Source organism: Acromyrmex echinatior, chromosome 9 (assembly GCF_024713525.1).
Source record: "Acromyrmex echinatior isolate Ae372 chromosome 9, ASM2471352v2, whole genome shotgun sequence".
Classification (NCBI taxonomy): domain Eukaryota; kingdom Metazoa; phylum Arthropoda; class Insecta; order Hymenoptera; family Formicidae; genus Acromyrmex; species Acromyrmex echinatior.
Window position 1 is genome coordinate 12,215,572 of NC_141860.1, and position 19,429 is coordinate 12,235,000.

The 19,429-nt window shown below is 37.2% G+C and overlaps 2 protein-coding genes across 7 annotated transcripts in view; one reads left to right on the top strand and one right to left on the bottom strand.

Annotated features, from left to right (window-relative positions):
• mamo (zinc finger protein 628-like) overlaps positions 1-19,429 on the top strand; it is a 70,022-nt gene that overhangs the window by 8,291 nt on the left and 42,302 nt on the right. For 4 of the 6 annotated variants that reach the window (XM_087409556.1, XM_087409559.1, XM_087409561.1 and 1 more), the window contains 2 exons: positions 14,913-15,963; positions 16,884-16,976. In XM_087409556.1, the coding sequence (XP_087265682.1) occupies positions 14,913-15,963; positions 16,884-16,976 (1,144 nt within the window). Of the gene's footprint in view, positions 1-14,909; positions 15,964-16,883; positions 16,977-19,429 lie in introns of all 6 variants that reach the window. The other 2 variants (XM_087409558.1, XM_087409557.1) reach the window with 1 other exon arrangement.
• Positions 2,842-4,402, bottom strand: LOC147908631 (uncharacterized; the record flags this gene model as incomplete). The annotated part of the gene is made up of 3 exons (XM_087409403.1): positions 2,842-3,017; positions 3,662-3,716; positions 4,097-4,402. Coding segments are annotated over 3 exons (537 nt in total), but the record flags the coding sequence as incomplete, so codon positions are not given.

Here is a 19,429-nt window from a genome sequence, read left to right on the forward strand (position 1 = left end):
ATGATAACCTCGCAGTGCCCTGTATGCCAGGACAAAACTCCGCGTTCCTATACGTATCACAAAAAATAAAAATTGCGTAACAGCTATCTATTCCGTTGTCATCGGGTCGGACGACTTAAATCGGTTTCCACTGGTTCACGATCTTTTGATTGGCGGCATTCTACAGAGTGATTTTCGATGGGCACCGCCGATGGGCGGTTTTGCCTACATCCAACCAATGTATACATACGTGTATACCTATACACATATACACGTGTACATATCGTGATCATTTTTAAAACGTGACGGAGACAGACGGACGAGACTCTCGGGCGACGAGATAGAGACGTAATGATTGCAATATTCCACTAGTAATTGCTCCAGTCGGCCGCACCGTTGAAACATCATTCGCGCCCACGAGTCGTAGATTTGTTTTTCCCCCCCGTTTCTATCTCCGCGCGTGTCGCATATCGTCCGCCCGCGTCGCGTCGCGCCGCGCCGCGCCGCCATGCCGTGCGCGACGCGTCGCGTCGGCCAAAATGTCATTCTCGCAGGGGATTCGTTTTCTCTCTTTCCTCGGCCTCCCAATCTCTATCCGATGGCGATCCCGTTCCTATCCCGCACCACTTCCATCATCCCTCCGATCGCGAACCGCGTGCTGTTCTCGATGCCATTCATCGCGGTTCGAAATCGATACGTGCCATTAAATGCTGGCAATGCATTTAAAACGAACGATCGAGTCGAACGGGGGAATACGCACGCGATTAGATTCGCGAAACTGATCCTCGTTAATATCACGTTATAATCCGCAAATCAACTTCCGGCTCGCTATTAAACGTCAGAGATCGAAAATGACACAAGTCAAGTATGCTGAGACATCTGCGATATTTATGGTTCTCTGGTCTAAGCATCGACGTTACTTAACTTTAACCATAACTTTAAGTAATTCTATACCATAACCGGTGCAAAGCACCCTAACGCGATGCAAAATATCGACACTTACTTGTTTGGCCTCGATATCGCGAGTTTAACGACGCCGCTTCGCGTAACTTGTACGAAAGTATACGGATTATTTAAATATCCACGCGTTCGCATTTCTTATGACGTATTCTGAATATTCCAAATATTCAGAGATAAATAAATATGTCCTTTTATAAATATTATAAAAAAAAAAAATATCTGTCGATATTTCTTCGCGATTCTAACGACAGTACTTTGTCTCGTCATAACGCGCTATCATTCTTTTTACTTCACAAGGAACCGATAAGAGCGAGCGAACGTTACCGCGCCGCGCGCCATCGCTATCGCTGCTCACGAGCGTGTCGCGCGCGCGTGAAAGGAAGCCCTCGACAAAAAGCTCACCACGGGGTATTAGTCATTGGTAACCGACCGAAGCTTTTTCGCCGCACGTCGTGCCGTGCCATGCCGTGCCGTGCCGTGCCGTGCCGTGCCGTGCGATTCCCGCAGTCGTGACCGTCGCCTCGGCTGATTTATGGCGAGCCATCGTTATTTTCACCTAGGCTAGTCTAGCTAGACTAACCCGCGCCGAGCGCTTCTTCTGGGATGTCCCTTTCCTCCGGCGCTCTTTCTTTCGCCTTTCAGGTTCTTTCTCCCACGGATCTTTCGCACTCTCGCTTCTTCGTTCCTTTCATCATCTTTGGCTCCCTCTTTCTATCTACCCCTCTCTCTTCGTTTCTTGCCCCCTCTCTCCGATTGGACTTCCTACCTGTTCAGTTCACGTTTAAACGTGGGTGGGAGAGAGGCCGGTCGTTACCACCGGTTAACGATGGCTAGGTGCTACTACCAGACACCTCTTATCCCCCGTCGGAACCTCGTAACCGAGTGAAGTTGCGCGAAAAATACCTGACCGAACCGGAATGCCTCCGCGTCGCCGGAAGTCCGGCCGTTACGCGTCAATTTCGCCGAGTAATTGACTCGAACATCCAGATAATATTATTATCCTTGACCGATCCTACAGCTGCTGATCCTACAGTTCGCTGCAGCCTTAAATCTATTGACTCTTTCTGACAGATCAGCGAGTTTACAAACAAATATCTTTGTTCATAAGTACTTACACAGATTCTTAACTCCCCCCCCCCCTCCAGCCAGCAGCATAAATTGTAATTCTTTCAACTCTTCCTCGGATAATAGGAGTTTTCGAGAATCGGAATTAATTTTTTATTATTCCGGATTATATACTTGTTTAAGTCTTAACTACGAATTTTTATCATTACAGAAATCAGACGTATTTTATATATTTAAATTTATTCATAATTAAAATATCGATGGTATCTTTAAAAACCCCAGTTTTGTTGGAAGGGTAAAATACACGGATCTTCGCACTATAGTTTTCTTGGATCTGTTGATCTTTATTCGCAGAATCTCAGATACATGGATTCGCAACTTTACAAATAAATAAATAAATAAATATATATATATATATATATATACTTATTTAAATTTTGTGATTTCTAGATTCTAGAAATTTATCATGAATCTACTAAAGTTTCTTACAGACTTGATTTAAATCTTGAATTAAATCTAAGAGATTTTCAAATTTCAAATGAATATTCCCAAAATCGATTGCGCGCATTATAAAAATTTTATATAAACAAAACTTTCAGCTTGTTGTCAACCATACAGGTCGACCGTGGCATAATAGCAATATAATTCTCTCTTCATTATATTATATTACCTATGTTGAGCGATTCGATTATTCCTCGCCATTAATTTAACAAAATTTGCGTTACACCGCGGAGAAACAAAGCGTAAATTATTACCGCGATCAAAATTACCGCGCCGTCATTGCGGTCTGGTTCGTTACGAGCGAGCGATTTGCTCATTCTAAAATTCATCATTTAATTATAATGCGTTACAACCGCTGTCACTCCTACGGTAATCCCGGCTCGCCGCATCAGCTCCTGGATTTCGCGTCGATTGCGCCGATTTGTATCGATCTACATCAACCGAATTTCGAGACATGGTGTACAGGATGTCCAAAACAACTATATTTTGAACAGTTCTTCTAGTTACACATTCTACAGGAAATGCGTTTTTTTTTATAGCGAAAACCTTACTGGAGTAAATTTATTTGTCGCCAGTGTTCTCATCTTCAACATTAGAAATCTTGATCACTCTAAGTATAAACGAAATCTTTACTAAATATATTTTATAAAATTTATTTAAAAAATTTATTAAAGAATATTATTTATTTTTGCTTTCTCGAGTTCATTTTATTAGAAGCTTTTATATAATTTTCAGTTTGAATAATTTGACTATCAATATTTCTGTATTAAAGAAATCGATATATTTCTCTTAATATACTATCGTGTATTCGTGATTGAAAGACTATTCGGCGGTTGAAAGACACCCCATATTGTTATTATTTCCACGTCTCTTCGTCTCGTTTTCCCTCTCAAATAGATACACCGATGTTCTTTTTCTCAGACGGCAGTCGATAAACTGTTTGGAATGTCGTCGAAGTTGTAACGAAGCGCCATAAAGTTACAACTACGTCTCCGGCGCGAAACTCCTACGAACTTTCAAATACCTCTGTCCAGGTAAAAGTTTAAGGAGCTTTTGCAGTGTATGCGCGCTCTCTCTCTCTCTCTCTCTCTCTCTCTCTCTCTCTCTCTCTCTCTCTCTCTCTCTCTCTCTCTCTCTCTCTCTCTCTCTCCTCTTCTTCCTCTCTCTCTCTCTCTCTTCTCTCTCTTCTTCTCTCTCTCTCTCTCTCTCCTCTCCTGCTTCTTTCTCTTCCTCCTCTCTCCTCTCTCTCTCTCTCTCTCTCTCTCTCTCTCTCTTCTCTCTCTCTCTCTGCCTCTCTTTCTCCGCCTCTCTCTCTCTCTCTCTCTCTCTCTCTCTCTCTCCTCCCTTCTCTCTCTCTCTCTCTCTCTCTCTCTCTCTCCTCTCTCTTCCCCTCTTCCCTCTCCCTTAACCCCCCCCTCTCCACCCTTTTCTCTATCCCCCTCTTCTCTCCCCCCTTTCCCCTCGTTCTTTTTCTCCCCCCCTTTCTTCCCTTCCCTCTTCTCCTCTTTTCTCTCCCCTCTCTCCCTCTCTCTCTCCTCTTCTCCCTCTCCTCTCTCCTCTCTTTCTCTCCTCTCTTCGCTCTCTCTCTTCTCTCTCTCTCTCTCTCTCTCTCTCCCTCTCTCTCTCTTTTCTCTCTCTTCTCTCTCTCTCTCTCTCTCTCTCTCTCTCTCTCTCTCTCTCTCTCTCTCTCCTCTCTCTCTCTCTGTCTCTTCTCTCTCTTCCTCTCTTCCTCTTCTTCTCCTCTCTTCTCTCTCTTCTCTCTCTCTCCCTTTTCTCTACTCTCTCTCTCTTTCTCTCCTTTCTCTCGCTCTCTTCTCTCTCTCTCTCTACTCTCTCTCTCTCTCTCTCTTCTCTCTCTCTCTCTTCTCCTCTCTCTCTCTCTCCTCTCTTCTCTCTCTCCTCTCTCTCTCTCTCTCTCTCCTTCTCTCTCTCTCTCCTCTCTCTCTCTCTCCTCTCTCCTCTCTCTCTCTCTCTCTCTCTCTCTCTCTCTCTATCTCTCTCTCTCTCCTCTCTCTCTCTCTCTCTCTCTCTCTCTCTCTCTCTCTCTCTCTCTCTCTCCTCTCTCTCTCTCTCTCTCTCTCTCTCTCTCTCTCTCTCTCTCCTCTCTCTCTCTCTCTCTCTCTCTGTCTCTCTCTCCTCTCTCTCTCTCTCTCTCTCTCTCTCTCTCTCTCTCTCTCTCTCTCTCTCTCTCTCTCTCTCTCTCTCTCTCTCTCTCTCTCTCTCTCTCTCTCTCTCTCTCTCTCTCTCTCTCTCTCTCTCTCTCTCTCTCTCTCTCTCTCTCTCTCTCTCTCTCTCTCTCTCTCTCTCCTCTCTCTCTCTCTCTCTCTCTCTCTCTCTCTCTCTCTCTCTCTCTCTCTCTCTCTCTCTCTCTCTCTCTCTCTCTCTCTCTCTCTCTCTCTCTCTCTCTCTCTCTCATAGACAAGCGTATCCTACGGCGACAAAAACGCAAATAATCCGATACATGTTCTTTCTCTTTAATGAATTGAGATTTGATATTTTCTTATGAGAAAAATACTGTAGAAAAGGTCACTTTATACATTATTATATATAGATATATACTTTGTATAAAATTCTTTTTAAAAAATTTGCTTAAAACATGAAGAAAATTATGATCAAATTCTTAAATTAAAATCAAATTACTTTTATTTTAACCTTTTCAAGTCTGCATTTTTTTTTAAATGAGACATATTATTTTTCACTACATACAAAATTGAGAAAGAGAGAGGTCAAAACATAAAAATTTAAAGTAGTGGATCAAATATAATAGATCCAAGAAAGGGGTTTAAAAAAGGAGTTGAAGGAAGAAAGGAGAGATAAAAAGAAAAAGAAGGAGAGAGAACCTTTCATAATTACACTGTCACATCATGAAATTTTTAGAAAAATGGTATCAAATAAATAAAAAGTGATAAATTCTTAAAATCGTTTTTTCTAAAATTATGACGTGATAGCTAAATTTTTGACAACGGATTCTTGTTTAGCAGACAAAAATACGACGGAAATCATTATTCACATTCGTGTTATAAAACAAAGGTCAAATTTTGTCGGACAATGAGAACTTTTTAAACTTTCTACGTAAATAATTGTTTTAAGCTTACGATTGCATTTATCATAACATTTGTCAATTAAGATTTAGACCATTTTCTTTAAAACTAGTTGTGGTTGAACTGAATAATTTAATAATTATCAAAAAAAGATCTGATTTACAAAAAAATTCTATATACAATATATAATCTAGACCTGAAAGAGTTAATAACGATTTAATTATGCTAGATTTTGTTTACATTAGATTTATTTTATATGGGGGCTTACAAATTATATTATTAATTTCTTAAAATTAGTTTTTATTTTTTACTCTACTAATTTTTATTATTATTTACATTTTTATTTCTAATTAATATAGCTCTCGATTTTTTATCTTTTCTCTGTAATTATCAATCTATGTTATATAAATTCCACGATTTAATAGATAATTTTGAGAATACAGGTAAAAGATAATAAATTGGATAAAATATTATTTGAGAATAAACAATTTTCCTCAGTAATTTTTTTTTTTTGCCACATAACCAATGTAATTAATAGTCTCGCCGAAAATGTTTCGATAAATTGGAGTTTAATATATTTGCATTTTTCTCATTTTACGTATTTTCTATTTTGTAGGAAAGGAAAATATTTTCCACGTAATTTTTGACAGAGACATTTTTTCGAATGCTCGTTCCATTTCTAGCAAAGAATGAAAGTAGTTTTAATTATATGTCGTTTCGTAATTTAATGATTAGCAATTACTTCGCTCGCGCGATTACTGCTAGCCATACGAGATGAACGAAGGTATGTTCTTCTGTTTAGCAACCCTGTACCTTCGTTATTTCCACGACTTCGGCCACGATATATCGTCATTAGCCGTCACGCACCGGCTCGCAATACGCACATGCCCGCTAATTAACGCAGGCCTTACATTTCTTCCAAATAAATTTACCCACAGCTTCTAATTAACACGAACGTTCACCCGAAACGAAATATCCCTCTCTAAAGCAATCTACCCCGTCTCGAAATTTACTATCCTCCTCGGTGCTTCTAAATTATTCTAGAATGTGACAATTCTTGCGGAGCGTTCTCCGGCCGTTGTTTCACGACCGTTCGATATACCTAAGTACACTTAAGTGTGCGTAAAAGCCGACCCGAGGAAAACAGGATGTCAGGAAATACGGTATTGGATCCGGTATAATGATCGCGCGGTGCTTCCCACGTAGTCGCTTTATTTTATAATAATCGATTATAAATAACAAGGTGTCATTTCCGTAATGTCAACATTTCTTTAATATCGCTTAAAATGCCAGAGATATAAATACGCGTTGGTACATTACCCTACGAAAAAAAGCTGCTATTAAAGTATGGCTTTGTAAAACCTTTCGCAAGTTTTCCCATAAACATTATTGATTTGTGCAGTTCCGTTTTCAACAAAGGACATCGCCGCTGCATTCGTGCAATGTGCCAATTATTTTATATATAATAGATTTTTCACGAGACACGTTTTATTGCGTATCGACGAGTGACAACGGATTGCACTTCAAATGACACTGCTATAGATAGAAAATTGTCTTATCAAGCTCTTTAATATGGCGTGCATAATCGTAACTGTTTTTCTTCGGCGTAAATTCGCAAGAAGTCTGTCGGTATTTCCCAAGACTACTCTCCAGCAGCAGTTAATCGCGATAACCCGGTGTATGTGCTTCCTAATAATCGAATAATTGCACGAGTTAATTACTTTTATTTTAAGAAACCAGTACTTACAAGGGGGTGAGTAAATCATGAGGAGTGCAGAGAAGAGAAAATTATTAAATTAACACAAATTATCCTCTCAATTTATTTGTGTAAACAGAACAATTTTTTTTACAGAATAATATTTAAAAAGCGTAAATTATATTAAAGTAAAAACTGCTGTAAGTAGTTTAGATTCCGTTATTAACGAAAAGAAAGGAAAAAAAAAAAATCCACGAAATTTTAAGTATTGTACTATTTATATATTTTTCAGAAGAAATCCTCAGCTTTAACAGATTTTACTTTATATATAAACAGAAGTTTAAGTTGTTTCCTGGTTAGGTGCCACCGACACTGAAATACGCTAGATTGTACAAGCTGTAAAAATGCACGCGTCGTTGCATATCGCCGAGAGAAGCACCGCCGGTATTGTACTCCCGTAATGACTTCGCAGAATGAAAAAAAAAAAGAAAAGAAAAGGAAAAAAAGGAGAAAAATAATTCTCTCACGCTTCTCAGCGTGCGCGCGTGTGTTCTACCCGTCGTCCGTGCATTCGTGCTGTTTGCGGAAAATCTGCGCGTGTCGATCGTGACGCGCATCTGCGAGTCGCGCGTGCGTGCGGCCGCAGCGATACGGAACGCGTGATTTCGTAAGACGCACTTGACGTAAACCAGGGACGGACCTAAAATATTTTTAACTGTGTGCTCACACACGACGATTTACATTTCCGATAATATCAATTTCATTTTGTTGCGCTTCGCGTGAGACAATATCTTTATTCTCGGAAATATCGGATGGCACGCATGCTTTGTATTTATAATATTACGCAATTAATTAAATCGCCAAAGAGACATGTTTATATACATTTATAGATTTTTTTTCTTAGATCTGATAATACATATATTATATATTGATAATACATGTATATTATGCCAAAATATACATAGCTAATATTCTATAAAATCATTAAATATTCTTTATTCTTCAATAATAAAAACATAAAAGTTTAACTACCTCAAAATTAAAGATATTACTTATATTGCTTTCTTAGTTGTGTTATGTGTAAGATACGCAGTAAACAATTCGTGAAAGATAATATTCTTTTTCCATTAAAAATTAATTCCATTAACAATAATTATTTCTATGAAATTTGATTTAACGTTGTATTTTTCACAACTTTTAACATTGAACACTTTGTATTTTACATTCTGAAACAAGAAGATTTTATATCAGTTTTATAGCAGCAAAAGCTCCACTTAAGACCTTACCTGAAAAGTAAAAAGTAAAACATCCATTATCGAAACGTTTACGTAAAACCTCATAATCAGAACACGAAAAGTATCTTTTGTTAGGAGAAACATTTTTACTTTTGTTTTTTGTATGGAATATTGTCGGATGTATTGAATGTGTGTATTGCCGAACGCATACAACCACAACAGTTTATTATGAAACTTTGCGAAACATGTCAGACGATAGAAGAAAATTCGCAAAACGAGCCACATTCGTTCCTCCCACTCGAGAGGGTTTATAAGCCGACCGATATCTCGGCGTTCGCCAGCGTTATCCGTCCCACGCTCTCGCGCACACACGTATTTGCGAACGCGTATCAATTAACACGCTCCACGACGAATCGTGCGTACAACGTGCGCAATCGCGGACAGCTCTCGGCTATGTATACGCACGTATGAACACGCGCGCGCGTCACCCACTCGCTCGCACACACGCGCGCGTTAACGCATGGCCGCGAATTTTTGCGCACCGCCGCCGGTAGCATCGGCTAATTTTACCACGCGGATCGCGCATGCAAGAGGAACGCTGTAATCTCACAATTTATGTGGCGAAAATGGACCTCCTATCGGTTCGATCAATTTCTCTCGTTGCGATCTTGCGATTTCTTCCAAACTTTTCTGTAAAGATCTTTTACATATAAAATTAGAAGATAGATTATGATATTTCGAATTTTCGAAAAATTTAATTAAAGTGAAAATTGTTAGCTTAGAATCATTATTATATATAGAATAATTGAGAATGTAAATGAGTGAGAATATATTCAATATATGGTAGATAGTATATAATTTTTATTTTTCTTTTAATATCTACAATTTTAAAATACATTCTTTTATATAAAAGATAATAATAAATATAGATAAATAATTGTATTAATTAACATATTAAGATTTGACATATGCAAGTCTAATTTAAAAGCTTGGCATTTTAAAACGGTATTTTGATTGTAAACAAGAAATTATGAGACGAGGCAGCCAACAGAGTGTTATATATTATTCGATATCTTGCCAAGTTTAAGATTGAGAAAAATTATTTATGTCAAATAATCGCAAAGGTAATATAAATTTCATTTAAATCTTATCGGCAATATAAATTGCAATTAAATTGCTATTTTATTTTTTTTTTGTATTATTAATTTTATTATTTTATATTAACTTTATAACCACAAATCTGATTAAATTTGATATTTGATATAATATAAAAATCAATTGATATAATTTGATAAATTGCTTTTGTATATTTAAAAGTATATTTTCATATAAAAATTATTATTTTCTAATTCTGCAAGATATATTTGATTATTTGCCTATATTTTATTTATTAAAAGATCAGATAATCTTATCTTTTTGCCGAATCATAGTGTAAAATTTAATTTTATGCAATGTGTGACAATCGAGACAATGCGATAAGACCTGCATAATTCTACTGTTGCTTTATGTCTGTTTCAAAGACAAATTTACATTGGACGCGAATAAAAACACGAATGATCATTCGCGATGCTTTCGTCGCGAACTACGCGTGTATTATTGTTCGTAAACGGATTGACCCAAAGAAAACCTCTGAAATGACATAAATAACGGCGGCGTGTGGGCCGTATTGACTTACGTAACAATACGCGCTGCCGCGGCTGCCGCGAACCTCCGCAGAAAAATCACGCAGGAAAATTAGGTACACGCAGCACAGAAAGGAAACAATTACGCCTATAGCACAATTGTTAAAAATCTAGAAATCGCCTGGGAACCGGAGAAAGTTGAGAAATGTTCTAATCTGTTTACGTCATAATTTAATAGAATGTCAGTCGCATGGTTATCAGTGAATTTTTTAATGAAATTTGCAGATATAGAAAAATATCGTATGCAAATGACTTGTGACATTTTGTGTATCTTTCTGTACAGTTTATCTAAAACTCTCTTTCTAAAACTGAAAGCAATCTTTAATAACTTTACTTTAAATAATGTAATATATAAATTTAATTTTCTTTTTTTTTTAATTATTTTAAAACGCACGTTTATAAACTAGTTGTTAAAAAAATGTTTCAACTTGAAAAAAATAAAGTATTTAGATTCTTCAACAACCAAAGAAATTTTCAATAGTCGTCCGATATGAATGTCGACAATGGTGACGAAACGGTTGCCATTGGCAGGGCGCCGAGTGTCTGACAGATAAACATCGTTATATATCTTTATATTTTGATTTTGATTTTTATATTGATAATGTATAATTATAAATATAAAAAGGTTATCAGATAATAAGGATTTTTTCGCAATAAGCCATCAAATTGTTTCGCTAAAGTGTCTTGAGATTTGTATCTGTCAATTACTTCCGATCAATCACATGGTTCTCAAACATGTATATCTCATGCATACAAATATGCAAAAGTGATATGTTTTTATATAGAAGATAAGATTGAAATATTTTGTTGTACATATACTGAAAGTTTTAATAATATCGCACGAAGTTTCATTAAGGTTTTCATATAGATATGACTACAAATATCAAAAGTTAAATAAAAGATTATTTTCCAACTCTAACTAGTAGTAAGATTACCAGACATCCTCATTTTCTGGGAACAATTTTTAGATTTTTATGCTATAGTAATGTAAAGGATAGAAAACACGTTAAACACATTTTTACTTTCCGTAATCTGGGTTTTTTTTGGTACAAGTGAAAATATTTTCAAATGCTTCCTTATTTTTGTTTAATTTTTATTAAATAACGGTTTTAATATTTAAATTTAAAAACTAAAGATGTTGAAAAATGATTTTGAATTTTTTAATATTTTTTAGAAAGCCTAGAATAGTAAAAAAAATTTGGGTTTTTGAAAGCCTAGAATAGTAAAAAAAACAAAAAAAAAAGACAGACGGAGGGATTAAAAATATTATTACAGACGGAGGGTTAATAGTAAATTTCGGTTTATTTATATTATAGCTTATCAAGTAGAATAAAACAATATACGAAATAACATTAGTTTTACATATAAATTACCTTTATTTAAAAAAAGTAAAGATCTGACTCCGAATTCAGTAAAAAAAAATTTAATAACTCTAAATTAGTTGCATATAATGAAACTAATGGAATAAAATAGAATAATAATAGAAATAATGACAATAAATAAGGATGTAAATAAATGATACATAGCGAAGAGATGGATTTTAATCCTTTAAGGCAGCTTTCTGACAAAATAATTTATAGATCTTGCTTTCTAAGGGTTTTTCGATAACTGAATTCGATTCTGATTTCAAAATGCTAAAATTTAAATTTCTAAAAAATAATTTGATTATCACATGAAACTCGATTTCAGGAGATTCTTGACACTCTGAGTTTTAATTAACTTGAAAATATCGAATTTCAAAAGTAGTAACCTCTATGAAGGAGGAGCTAGTGTCAGAGAGCTCATAATCATAGTTTGAAAGTCAGTTTGGAAAGCAGTACTAACTGTTTCTGTAACACTGATGAGCTTCAAATAAAGCGAAACTGGAAATTTGATGTTATATATATATATATATTCACAATTAAAAACTCCTTAAAATCAAGTTTTATGATAATCAAATTATTTCTTTGAAACGCTGTCCGCCATATCGAATTTATCATCCTAATTTGAATAAAGCGTTATCAAATTATTCCATAGACCAAGTTTCATAAAAATGGGGAGCGAGCAGTTTATAAAATAAAAAACGGTGATCCCAAATGGAATCTCCGGTTCATAAAAGGGTTAAATGAAAATAAACATTTGACGACGTACTTCGGATTATGCGCCACGGTTGCATTCCGTTCATTCCGCGAGCGCGTCCATAGATATGTACATCCACTTTGGGTTCTTAACTTTCGCTATTAAGCGATTTCGCTGTAACCGGTACTTGTGAGTAAAGTTTGTAAAGCGCGGCGAGGGAGAACCCGCCAGACTGCGGTGTTTATTGCGCGGAAAAAGAGCGGGAAGCTGCAACAACGTTTCGTGGCGTGCGCCTTCACATCTTCACTGAATTAAATCAGCCGATTTCTGTATTCGCAAATGAATAAACTGTCTGCACGCGCGAGTGATACAAAATTTGTTTTTTTTTCTTTATATATATATATATTTAATACGGCAATATATCCTGTGATCGATGCGCAAAGTGTGTTTTATGCTCGGCATTTACACGCTCGAGAACAGGTATATCGGATGTAACCGCGTGACGCGTGATTATTACAGGAAAGTGTGTTAACTGCAGGCTTAGGCTCGGCAAAAAAAAATGATTTAACATTTTTCCCTTGTTTTCGTACACATAATCGTACACGTAATATACACATAATCTTGATAATAATACTTTATTCCAAACAGAAATTGCGAATATTATGCCCATACGTTTAACGTTGTTATTATTATTTGCATTACTATAAATTACATAAATTGTTATTACGTGTGTTATATATTCATTCTATATTCCTGTATATTTACATTAAATTATTATTACAGATTTATATTATAAATAGTAATTATGGATTTTGCAATTTATAAACATCGAGGATGTTATTTCAAACTCGTCGCAAATAAATTCATCTCACGGGGCTGGTATGAAATATGAATAGAAAGCGTTAAGCTCGTAAACATATCAATCGATATTTCCTGACAAGACCGTCGTTACATCTTTAATGAAAATGACTTGATGCAAGTCGGCAAATAGAGTTCATCGCTTAACGGACCTCTAGCGCTTCCGGCGAAAAAAAGTTTCGAAGGTTCCGGTAACAACCGACGTTATAGCCATAAAACGATGAAATCAATGCGTAACGATCGTACCGACGCTATATTTAGCCAGCGAGAGTACAGGTAATTCCTATAACCGTCCCGGTGCATTGACAGGTGCAATTTATCTGAAGCCTGAATGCGCACTGTGCGCGAGCCTCTGTTTTAAAACGCTCGAAAACTGATTATTCGCGCTTCGACATCGCTTCCCTTCAATTCGCAATACAGTAACCTCGCGCGCAGACTGCAACGTAATTGGCCGAACGATATAAAGCGGCGTCAAAGTATAAAGAATCGAGATATCCGCTTGATCTCCCAGTTGTCGATTTTCCACCATTCAAAATATTCAGCCTTCTCATCTCTCTCTTTATATAATAAATAAATCAGTATAATTTTTCCCTTTTAACTCAATCTCAAATAATAATTTTATAAAGGAACGACTCAACTTTTAGATTTAAACGGTTGCTAAAAAGTTTCATTGCCTGAAATTTTATTATATCGAACAATTAATACATATCAAGCTTTGTATCTTCTTAATTGTTTGAAACACATAAACCAGCTCTGCCTCGATAAGATTTCAATGAAGAAGTTAAGGACTTACAATTAGAATTTTCTTGAAATAATAATCAGAGTTTCGGAGCACCGTATATATGACGGAGATTCTGTCATGCATCGGCGTAATATCGCAAGAGCCAAACGAATCACGCGAGTATCGTGCGGCGGTACGTACACGCCATCGCGCATATATCCGCGGATACATCACGCAAATGTACGTTTACGTGAATAACGCTTCGACATAATTATGTGTATGCGTGTATCGCTCCCCGGGCTGCGCACATATCCGCAGCGGCGACACGTGCGTGCGCGCTGTTTCACGCATTAGGTAGCAGCAATAAATAAAGTCGAACGCGGGAGAAGGAATAATAAAAGATAAGCCCTTATCGGTCAGAGCTGATATCGGTCGTACATCTCCGGATGTATTTGGATGCATCGATAACGAGTGTCCTTATGTATTCGCAAAAGTGTGTTGGTGTGACGCACACACGTGCGTCAATATGTTGCAAAACATGTTCTTTAAATTATACACCGCGATTACCCGCGTTAAAGAATCGCATTATTCACGTCGTTCGCACGCACCTTTCATCGAGTCGTTAAATGTAAAATGTTTTCGCACGACGATTATTCTTTACGGAAAATCGAAATGAATCTGTCCTCCGGAAAAAAAGGTGTTGAGACATGAATATTTTTATTGTGATCAAAATAGACGTTTAATTTGAGAGCCTTAAGAATTTTAGATAAATAACAAAACTTTATTTTTTTATTACAATTTTTTATTTAGCATAATTTTTTAATAGGCTTTGATAAAAGTCTATATTTGAAAAGAATAAATAAATGCAATAATTGACTTCTGATAATTAGATTAGAAAAGATTAACAAAATTTGAAAAATTATAACATTAATTTCGTTGGAAGAAAAGATAGAGACAATTATTTTACTGTCCTGCGCGGAATACCTCGTTCCATCGTGTAAAGCAGTTAGAAGAGTCGTGATACACACCACCTGGGCCACGTAACGCGATACATTGTTAAGAAATCCTACTACTAGTCATGAGCATCGGAGGGTACAAGTCTTTCTTATATAGCAGGGTTGCGGGGTGCAGTTCAGACATGGGAAGTGAGCATTACTGCCTGAGGTGGAACAATCATCAGAGCAACTTGCTGGGTGTGTTCAGTCAACTGCTGGAGTCGGAGTCGCTGGTGGACGTGACACTGGCGTGCACGGAGGGACCGTCGATACGCGCACACAAGGTAGTCCTCTCCGCGTGCTCCAGTTACTTCCAGGCCCTGTTCCTCGACCATCCGAACCGTCACCCCATCGTTATCCTAAAGGACGTACGTTTCGCCGAGCTACGTACCCTCGTCGACTTCATGTACAAAGGCGAGGTAAACGTCGAGTACTGCCAGCTATCGGCCCTCCTCAAGACAGCGGAGAGCCTCAAGGTTAAGGGTCTAGCGGACATGACGAACATCAACGCAGCGGTAGCATCCAGGGAAGAACAGCAACAACAGCAGCAACAACAACAGCAGCAGCAGCAGCAGCAGCAGCAACAGCAGCAACAACAACATACGAGCACCTCCGACACGTCGCGAGAGCATCATCGAGAACGAGAACGAGAACGAGAACGAGAACGAGAACGAGACCGAGAACGAGACCGAGAACGAGAGAGTATAAAAGAGACAAGTAGCAAGGAAAGGGAACGAGAGTCGAACCTCACCACTGGAGTCTCGGCCGGTGCGAAGGAATGCGAGCAGCAGCAGCAACAGCAGCAACAGCAACAGCAGCAATCCAGCAGCATCGTGCAGAGCACCCCTAGCGAAACCACAGAGGCGGTGGACATGACGGATTGTCCGCCGTCGCCCACGGGGCCCGGTAGCCCGTGCCCGGGACCGCTGGCCCTTGACCGACCCAGGAGGGACTCCGAAGACGCGGGCAGCCTCGAAGAAACGAGGGCCGGCTCTCTCAGCCCGATCTCGGTGCACAGCGGACCATCCGACATGAGCCTCAGCAACAACACCGGCGGCGCGCCCGGTGGCGTGCTGCCGTTGAATCTGCCGCAGAGCCGGCTTCCGTCCCCGCACAGTACCGAGCCTCTCGCCGGCCCCTCGGGCTTACCCCCGGTTCAACAAGTTCCGCTAGTAAGTAGCAATAAGATTAATCTTTGAAAGGAAATTTCATCCTAATCCGAGCAAGTAGGATTCAAGTTTAACTCGGAAGCAATCTTGGAAGCATGGCTGACGTAATATTTACTCTTGATACAGCAAGAAGAGAGAGAGATTGGAATTTAAAAAAAGAACTTTTTAAAGTAATCCAATCGTTTGATTATATTCAATGGTTATGTATTAATTTTAATAACACATATATTTGCGTAAAAACTTTAAAATATGTCTACATATCTATGTTAAATCCTATTTACTCAGATGTATTAGAAGAGTTTGTTTAATTTCGAGTATCGATAAAATGCCAATCAACTATTATGTCGATATAATTGAACTTAAAATTTAAATCGAGTGAAAAATCTATTGAATATTTACGTTGGGGATTACGAAATGTGTTTTAAAAAAATATTGATACATCATATTGTAATATAGACATGAATTCGATAAAACTTTATCGTTATAATGATTTTCTTCTACATTCACGAAGCTTAAATTTTTCTACATACAAATAATGTTATTATGGAAGCTTTTATAGTTGAATCAACTCATTCATTTGTTTGCCCCGCAATAACGAGATACCTCTGTTCACGTTTAATATTCTCGAATTGATGACCAACGTCGTAGTTATTTTATAAAAAGAAAATCAACTATTAGGTGTTGGAATTAATTCGTAGCGTTTTTTAATGAAAGAATGTTATTTATTTCACATGAGCATTAAAAAATACATTAATGAAAGTACTTCCCATCACTTGTAAAACGCTACGAATTAATTCCAACACCTAATATATAATAATTTTGATACTGACCATCGATATTGCCGCATGACATGTGATCTCAATATCATTTGTTTATTGTATATTTATTACTTGGATATAAACCGGATGCACTTTCCGTTGCAGTCCTTGAAAAAAGAAATGGACTGGGAAAGATCGACCGAGGAGCGCAGCGCGAGCAGCGAAATATCCGCAGACTACAGACTCCCGCCAGATCCGGTAAGTGCCCCTTTTTCCGGCGAGCTATATATATACATATATATATTTCCAATTTATTATTAACTACTTTTTTATTCTCGTATCCTCTCTTTGCTCTGCATTTCTATATACATATATATATATACATATATTATATATTAATAAACGTCTTGCTCATTCGCAATCGTCGGCAGGAGCTGCGCGTTGCGGATGAGACGACGATCCACTGCGCCAAGTCCCTTCAAGTTGCAACTGCAATTACGCGTTGCAATGCATTATGCTACATCATTATTATGACTGAATCACGGCGGATCATTCGTGACGTGCTACCCGGTATATGACGACAGACGCGACTTTCAAGTATCGTCGAGATGCATATAAACGTACTTTGCTTTACCCGAAAGTCCGACGGTGCAAATTGCATACGCACGTACACGCGCGCGCATGCACGCGTGTATGTGTATGTGCGTCGAATTCACTTTGCATGTGGGTCTCTTGCATGTGCCCAAGTGCTTTGCTGTTTGCTGCTCTCCCTGCTAATTTGATAGAATTGTCGCGTTATCAAAGAAATTGCCGTAATCATACGGTATTCCGAGGATCATGACTAATGATCTCGCAGAAAGCAGGATTCTCGTTCGTTCTTGCGCTTTACTTGTTACGATTTTTACCTGCCGAGAGTAACCTTATAGTAACCCATTCCTTACGATCGAGTTCTTTCAATATTTTCATGTAAAATTCTTTCTAAAACTCTTTACTAGTTGACGCTCTTACCGATTGTTCACTAGTTGACGGCAAAACGTCATTTTAAATGTATCCTCTATGTAACTTTCGTTCAGTAAATTTTTAGCTGTTAGTTAGATTCGCGCGACATAATGTCAATATTGTTTTTGATGAACGAAGAAAAGAGAGAAGGATAGTGAAATTACACGAAATTATCGCGGTAAAGATTTTGATATAAGATTTGAAGATTTCACAAAGAGAGGGAGTGTAAATTAAACTTGTGACAAATGATTTGTCGAATAATTCTTTATAAAAGAATTGAAGACGTTAAATTATAACGCAAGTGATAATTCTTTATGTATATATTTTAATTATCAATGTTGCTTAAAAAGATTTTCTTCTCTGAAATTTTTACATAAACTAAAAAAAAATATACTAAATTTTAATATATTTGTTGAATAGTACTAATCGAATATTTACTAAATGTAACATACATTTATTTGGTACAAGAACTGTTAATTTGATTTAACTATTTAATTATTTGTTTTTATTGAATAAATATTTATTTATTGTAACTGTCAAGTTGGTATTATTAATGGAAAAAAATATGTATTAATATTTAGTAAATTTTTTTCTCTGTACACCCGTCTTTATATCAAATTTTCATTCGTGTGTCATATTTGTTTAAAAACTTCATCGAGATACAATAAATAAAAGGAAAAAACGAGATCGTGCATGTTCATCTGTGGCGAATATATTGTCTTCTTTACCGAACTAATCCACCGTCCATTATACCCCTCGTCTTCTCTCTGCTTTCCGATACACAGATGTATTACACGCATTCTCTGTCTTTCTCTCTGTCTCTCGTCTCTACTTCGAAGTCCAGTTTCTCGTCTTTATCTTTAGTCGTTGTCCCGGTTTCTAAATGTGGCTACAGAGAGACGTGAACTTTATTAGATCAAAACGAATTATACTTGATTTACCTCCTTATAAATATTCCAGAACAATTTTCTAGAATGATACTCGGAACATTCATAAAGTGTATTGAAACAACTGGCTAGATTTTATGCAAAATTTCTATTTAGCTAGAGAATACGAAACTTTCATTTTCAGTTTCACGACTCTGTATCTTCCACTACCTCATGACCCTTTTCTACCCCTTCAGCATTCTTTTGCTTGCTACGCGTGCAGCTCGCGCCAAGAGTTACCACTCGATCGTAAAAGCTCGGCCCCTCTTCCGTCTGTGAATTCCATCTCCACGTACTTTGAGGGAACCGAAAAAGTGCGCTCAAAGTCTGTTTTGAAAGATAGAGAGAGAAAGAGAGAGAAAGAGAGAGAGAAAAAGAGAGCGAAAGAGAAAGAGAGAGAGAGAGAGAGAGAGAGAGAGAGAAAGAGAGAAAGACGAAAAAATTGACAAACAAAAGAGACTACGAAAAGCCAAATGAATCCTCTCCCGTCCTGCCAGCCTGTCTTGCTAGCTCACTGTCAAGAAGTTGACCTTCGTTTTTGGCCATGATTGTTTTTTTACTACATTTATATATATATATACATAAATATATATACATATATATATACACATACGTTATGTATACATCGCATATCGTTTGTACACTGTGATATAAATATCTATATATATTTACATATATATTTTTTGCACAATATATATATATATATATATTTATATATATTTATACGTATATATATATATATAAATATATATATATATACATATATTGGCAGATTGTTGACATATT